The sequence below is a fragment of the Nilaparvata lugens genome, chromosome 2 (genome assembly GCF_014356525.2).
Source record: "Nilaparvata lugens isolate BPH chromosome 2, ASM1435652v1, whole genome shotgun sequence".
NCBI lineage: Eukaryota > Metazoa > Arthropoda > Insecta > Hemiptera > Delphacidae > Nilaparvata > Nilaparvata lugens.
The window spans coordinates 67,607,728-67,615,344 of NC_052505.1; the positions used below are offsets into that span (position 1 = coordinate 67,607,728).

At 32.7% G+C, this 7,617-nt stretch overlaps 1 protein-coding gene across 1 annotated transcript in view; it reads left to right on the forward strand.

Moving 5' to 3' along the window:
- Positions 1–5,900, forward strand: part of LOC111048239 (trimeric intracellular cation channel type 1B.1) — a 30,234-nt gene extending 24,334 nt beyond the window's left edge. The window contains exons 7-8 of the mRNA XM_022334110.2: positions 898–1,064; positions 5,286–5,900. Coding sequence (XP_022189802.1) covers positions 898–1,053 — 156 coding nt within the window. The 3' untranslated portion in view covers positions 1,054–1,064; positions 5,286–5,900. The remainder of the gene's footprint in view (positions 1–897; positions 1,065–5,285) is intronic.
- The last annotated feature ends 1,717 nt before the right edge of the window (positions 5,901–7,617 follow it).

Consider the following 7,617-nt stretch of genomic DNA (forward strand, 5'->3'; position numbering starts at 1 on the left):
TTGCTCGCTTAATATAACAGGATAATGGCTGCCTTCTGGGTGTACTCGATTTACAATTATATAATCTAATAATGTTATAAATTGCCATCACTAGTAGGTTGATATTCAATTCTGAAGATTTTTCATCTGTTTTTGAATACGGAATACGGTACATTCACAGATATCAATCTCAATATAACGAAAACAGATTACAATACTTTTAAACATTAATCAATATAACTTAACAATTCCGGTAATTAAATAAATATTGTAAACCAATCAGCTTGGAAGAAACTATTTACAATATCACAAGGGAGATCAAAGAAAACTCACCAACACTGTTCACTCACTGGTACAGTTGGTTCTCTAAAAGCATCCGTTTCACATCTGTTTTGAATACAGATACTGGAGATATAAATATACAAATATACTCAGTTTCCTGGAACACAACGGTAATCTATTGAAAGCTCTTATTGATAGGACGTTAGTTTGACACTGCAACTTTCTCAATCTTACATAGGAAACATTCAAATAAGTACCCTGTCTAGTGCAGTGCCAATGCATCTCTGTATAAAGGTGCGTACAGATTTACGCGCCGCAAACATGAGCAATTCACTTTTAATCAGCTGACTATATCTGTATTTTAACAGAAACGGTAAGATACAGTGTTATAAAAAGCTTGGCATCAGCTGATTAAAAGTGAATTGCTCATGTTCGCGGCGCGTAAATCTGTACGCACCTTTAGAGGTGGCTATGATCTCTGAATGGCTGCATATCCCACACAACTTTGAATCAATCAACTCAATTAAGGATATAATCTTGAAATCAACAACAGCTTTTTAAAATGCTAGTAATTGTCAAGTACGATAATGAAAACATATTCTATCAACTGTTGTTGCATTGTTTTTCGTTTTTCAGCTTTCTTCTATCCTTCTTGGAATACATGATCCATTCGTGCCATTCGAAAACTTGTTCTGTGCATTGTTCCTGGGTGGCATATTCGATTCCTTCGCCAAACTTTTCGGACACGGTGCGGCTAAAGATGAGAAAACTGATGCTAAGAAAAAAGAGTAATAATATGATTTGTGAGTATTATTTCCAGGATAACTAAATCTTTGATAATTTCCTTCTTGAACATTTGCTTGAAATATCTTTCTAGGCTTCATGGAAATCTAAGGTACAAGGATTGAATTCATCTGTACAGAATGCGATTCTTGAAATGAGCATTCGTAACTAGACTTTAAGCGTATTCTTTACTGTGGATACTGATGTGCTCGAATAATGATAATTATTGTTCACTTCTGATAACAACTGATATTCATGAAAATGTCCATGTCTAATTTGTTATGCCAAGCTATCAATTTGGATTCGAAAACAGCAAAGATATTGCTTTGAGATCAGTAGAATGCATCAATTTATAGATTTTTAAAGAAGTATTTCTCTTCGTGGAATGTATAACCTATTAATGTATGTATACCATTTAAATTGTTCCAATTGCAGGTGAGAATATTTTTTTATAGAGAGAATAACAAAGAAATAAAACTTGTTATAACTTGGTTTAAAACCTTGCTCCAATGCTTTTGCTATTACTTGATGCAATCTTCAAATTTCTTCAGCAGAATATAATAGCCTAAAAAGTCTTTATTCCAAAGAATACACCTTTTCCAGATATAATAAAGACTATATTATAATACATTGAGCGTATTCTTGCTAAACAATCTGTTCTCATGATGTCTTTGATTGCTAAATTAGATCAGATTACATTATTGATGTAAATTGAAGAAATAAAAAAAAACATCAAGTACCCTATTGAACGAGCGTAGCGAGTTCTGACTGATGACTCGATTCGTTGTCCGTGGGTGGGTTTGTTTGTACAAAGAATACTTTTCATTGCTTTCATCAATCAACTTCAAATTTTCAACAAATGTTATACGAACCATACACGGATCGCTAGCCAACGCTATTCATCCACTCCTTTGTTCTGTTTGAGGATATAACAATATAAAAATAAGTGTTAATAAGAGAAAAATTGTAGTAACCTATCATCCAGCTCACTGTTGATTTGTTATTCAAGAGTTATCACACAGACTGGCTGAACTTTATGCGCAGTAACACTATTCAGCCGTCCCGTCTTGAATTTGGATTCTGACTTGCTCACCTATATGAAGTAAAACCAATGCACATACAGTATAACTAGATGTATTCCAGGATTCACATATTCTCCAATCAAATAGAGAATCTACTGAATTCTGAAACACGTAACTTGAGCTGGATTTGTACACCAAAGTGACAATGAACAGTAAAAATATAATTCTCACGTGTTCTAATTGGACTATTCTCACTCAGTTCAGCTGAGTATTAATAATACCAATTTATATTATGGGAATCATATTGTCACTGTTATGTGCGAATCCAGCTTAACTGCAAGTTATATATTTCAGAATACAGTTGATTCTCTTGTTGATTGGATTAACTCAGATCTATCATTTATTATAAAATTAGAAACATATCTGTTAGAATCCATCTTTATTAAATAACTAAGCCTACTGGATTTTTGTGATTAAAATATTTATTGATACAAGAGGGGTATTCACAATGTTGTTTTGTGGGGCTTTGAACGCCCCATCGAAAACCAACTGCTATAAGCCAAGGTCTATAAATACAGGTCATGACACTTGTGTTCCTTATGGGCGGTCATTAAGTGGGGTCATTATGGCGGTACATTTGAAATTCCAATCTGCTCATAAAAACAATCATGCATTATGCTTTTTAAAAACAATATTCTGGCTCAGATAATAGTAAATTCAGTTTTTTTGATTTTTTAATAATGAAATTTTAATAATAAATGGTTCAATAATTCATTTTTCTTATTATTATAAATTATTGTTATTCTTGTAACTTTATGACTCATAAGGCATTGGGACAGAAGGCTAGCCTCAAAAACAGTTTGAAGTTCCCAATTAAATCTAAAAATCAACAATTCAGTTCCTAGTTGGAATCTAAATATTATTATTCTGTCCGGAGAATTTATTTTACAATTCAAAGCCAAGCAATATTCCTCGGACAATATAACAAAATAACACATCATGTTGTTCAATCTAAAATGATAAAAGCTGATAAATTTGAAAATTGGTGAACTAGAACCCCATAAAATGGTGATTTTGCAATGCATCACGGGATTGTGTCAGGACCTGTATTTATAGACCTTGCTTTAAGCCAAGGTTTGTAAATACAGGTCATGACACTCATGTTCCTTAAGGAGCGGCCATTTTATGGGGTCTTTATGGCGGTACTTTTAAAAATCTAGCTAATTCAATTTGCTCGTAACAAAATTATGCATTTTAAAAAAAATATTGTTCAGTAATAATATGTGAATTCAGGTTTTTAATTTTTTAATAATGAAATTCCAATAATAAATGCTACAATTATTCATTTATTTATTTTTAAAAATTGTTCTTATTCTTGTAACTCAAGGATTATGAATCAAAAGGCATTGGGACAAGACAGAAATAAATATGCGAGGTCAATATCAAAAAGAGTTCCCGATCAATTAAATCTAAAAATCAAAAATTCAGTTCCTAGTTGGAATCTAAATATTATTATTCTGTCGGAACAATTTATTTTACAATTCAAAGCCAAGCAATATCCCTTGAACAATATTACAAAATAGCACATCATGTTGTTTAATCCATAATGATAACAGCTGATAAATTTGAAAATTGGTGAACTTGGACCCCATAAAATGGCGATTTTGCAATGCATCACGGGATTGTGTCATGACCTGTATTTATAGACCTGTTCTGGGGTCCTAGTTCACCAATTTTCAAATTTATCAGCTACCTTGCTACCAATTTACCTTGCTACCAAGGTCTATAAATACAGGTCATGACACAATCCCGTGATGCATTGCAAAATCGCCATTTTATGGGGTCCTAGTTCACCAATTTTCAAATTTATCAGCTGTTATCATTATGGATTGAACAACATGATGTGTTATTTTGTAATATTGTTCAAGGGATATTGCTTGGCTTTGAATTGTAAAAAAATTGTTCCGACAGAATAATAATAAATTCGATTCCAACTAGGAACTGAATTGTTGATTTTTAGATTTAATTGATCGGGAACTTGAAACTCTTTTTGAAATTGGCCTCGCATATTTCTGTCTTGTCCCAATGCCTTTTGAATCATAATCCTTGATTTACAAGAACAAGAACAATTTTTAATAATGAATAAAAGAATAACTGTAGCATTGATAATTGAAATTTCATTATTAAAAAATTGAAAACCTGAATTCACATATTATCTGAACTAAAATATTGTTTTTAAAATGCATAATTTTGTTACGATCAAATTGAATTAGATTGGTTTTTCAAATGTACCGCCATAAAGACCCCATAAAATGGCTGCTCCATAAGGTACATGGGTGTCATGACCTGTATTTATAGACCTTGCTATAAGCCTTAGACCAGCTATAGAATAGACACGCTGGGTGTGTGACAAGTCTAGCCTCTGAAGCCAACATCTACTGCCATATCTCCAAATCGTGACGTCATCATCGGATAGAAAACTTTCAGATTGTGTCTGTTTCAGAAGGATGTAAATTATTATTCAATAAAATGGTAAAATCCAGCTGCGCTCCCGCTGAAGACACAATCTGCTATGGAAAACAATGTAAACAAACTCTACAGAAAAGTTTTCTATCTTATGCTGACGTCACGATTTGGAGATATGGCAGTAGATGTTGGCTTCATCGACTTTCAGAATGAATATACAATAGGCCGTGTCTATTCCATAACTGGTCTAATCTATAAGCTAACTGCAATAGCGCTTCAAGCGGATAATTTGTGTAACTCAAAGTTTATAACCTCACTTTTGCTACCAAATATGACCAGAACAAAATATATGGCCGACGTTTTAACAGAGTTAGCTAGAGTTAGCGGACTCAAACCTACGCTATCTGCTATCTCGTCTGTTATTTTTTTCTATCATAATACTATAGCATTGAGTTAACACAGACTTAGCAAATAGCAAGAGTTAGCGAATAGCTCGACTTAGCCAGCTAATTCCAACATTGTGAATACCCCTACTGAATACAATTCATTAAAATGATTGGGGAAGGACCAACAGGCACTGCCCAAAACTGTTTCTTCCCCAAATTTTGATTTATGCACTATAGTCTAAAAAGTAGGTTATGTTCCATATACTTTTGAATTTGAGTCCAATTTCTAGTCCAATTTTGAAATTAGATTGTTTAAAAACCAAATTAAATAACAAAATAACACTGACTAGTTGCAATGTTGTTTCAGGGTGGCCAGGCAGATCAAATAACACCAATTTAATCAAAGCCAAAAAGATTGACTAGTCAGATATGGAAAGGGAACACTCGACGCGAACACGACCGACTCAGAATTGTTCAATTCTGAATGAGTTCAACAACAACAGTTCAAGTTAACATTATTAGTATTAACTTTGCTGTTTTCTAATGTTTATTTTTGTTTAATTAGTTTAAATGTGATTTGTATGATTTATTTCTTTGTCTGTATTGAACCATGTATGTGCAGTATCAAATAGTTTATTGTTCTTTTCAAAAGAATCAAACAATATTACTATTGTTGAGCAAGTAATTCAACTGTTCGTTTCTGTGATTGAGATTGGATGTGGGTGCAATCTCCTTACGTCGTTGAATTACTCGCCCACCAATTGAAATATTATTGTAATTAGTTTTCAAAACATGAATAATGCAGTATTATTCATTTGTATGAATTTTAAATGTGAATTGACGTACTATATTCTTTGTTTTAAATGTATTGACTGCAATTATTATTAAAATACTGTTGTATTCTATATAAATTTTCTGCAAGTATGATACAGTTGTAAAACGTTTTTAACCATTTTGTAATTATATAATATTCAAAACCTGAGTTTGTATCATTCATTATCTATCACATTTCGTTTGTATTTTATTTCACCGAACAGAGAAACATTGAGAAAATAGACTAGTGATCTCGAAGTTATCTTCCAGAAATTACTGCCTGCTTGCACTAATGCTACTTAGTTTGTGAAAACTTATTAATAAGTGAGAAAGAGTGTATAAATATGTAATTTGAGTCCATTCTGATGGTGAGACGATGTCATCATCCAAGTGTAGCGTTTGGCGGCGTCCAAATTCATTTTGACCCGGCATTAGACAAAGGCTAATTAAGCCTTATCTGACTGAGTTATCAAAGCATATATTTAATCACATTTTGTATGTGCATTTATATAATTATCAAAAATTTACTAGATTCATATTTGTATCTAGATATACTAGATATCTACATATACTGATATCTAGATTTACTAGATATCATATTTATATCTCACAGTCTCGGTGAATCACTTCTATATTTTATTTACTACTCATGATGTTTAAGATAGCACATAGTAAACTAGTAATAATAAAACATATTTTTTTCGCAATACCTACTGTATATGAAAGCAAATTAATTTTCACTGATGGTATCATACTATAATTTTTTCTCGTTCAGAAGTAAGTTATATGCCATATCACGGGAATAGTCGTATTCTATATTCTAATGGATCTTCTATCATGATTTTCTAATAACTGTAATGTTGTTGACCATAAATAAATAATAATAATATCATCACTGAAAGTTACTCACACGTAAGATTATTCTTCTACATAATTGCCGTCAAGATTGAGGAATTTGCCATACCAGTGGACCAGACCACAAAACCCTATTCTTAAAATTATATAATCAATTAAGTTGGAGTAATCTATGACGTTGTCTTGCATCTCCTCGTTAGTTAGGAAGCGTAGCCCACCAATCATGTCTTCAGTTTGGTGAAAAGTTTCAAGTTACTAGTGGCCAAGTCAGGTAAGTTAGGTATGCTTATTTTTGGCCAGTGATCAAAAATATCTTACTTGATTTGCTGAAAAACTGTTTGGTAGCACCAGCACTGTGAGGATGAATAAAGTGTAATGGATCACAAGGATTAGTTACATTTCATGTTAAACCAGCGTTCACTTTTCAGTACTGTTGACCAATGCCCCCATACCACTTGTCTTATGTTGGCATCGGAACTCGGGAAGAAATGACCCTAGAGTGATCCATTCTGTCTGTGTATACCTAAGTTGAGTGTGATTGACCATTAATGAGTGGTCTTGTTGTTTCCGTACTTCTTGCGTTCTTGGGACTCTGGGATGGGTGATTGGAAGATGAAGTTATATCATAGCTTCTCACCCGGTTGTTCAAAACCATAAAACTGTAGTTCCTTTTACATATCATCATTAACCTTCCTTCCATTATCCAAGCTCAATACTATAGTGAGTTCCACCAAATAATGGCAGCATTTGATTAAAATTGGTGTTGCTATCCTTCTACAAAGAAAATAGCACTATTATCATTTTCTTGCTCTGCAACGTTGCCGAATCGTTTTTTAACAATGTATAAAAATAATTAAGTAACAAAGTATTTGTATATTGCATTGAGAACAGAAAAAACACATTTAATGTTTTCCCGGAAAACACCTGTTGGTGGTAGTATTTTACTTAAATAGGCGTCCTAGCTCAAGAAAGGTATTATTGTGATACATCATTTTGAAAAGGTCTTAATATGAGTTATACGTTTTATACAA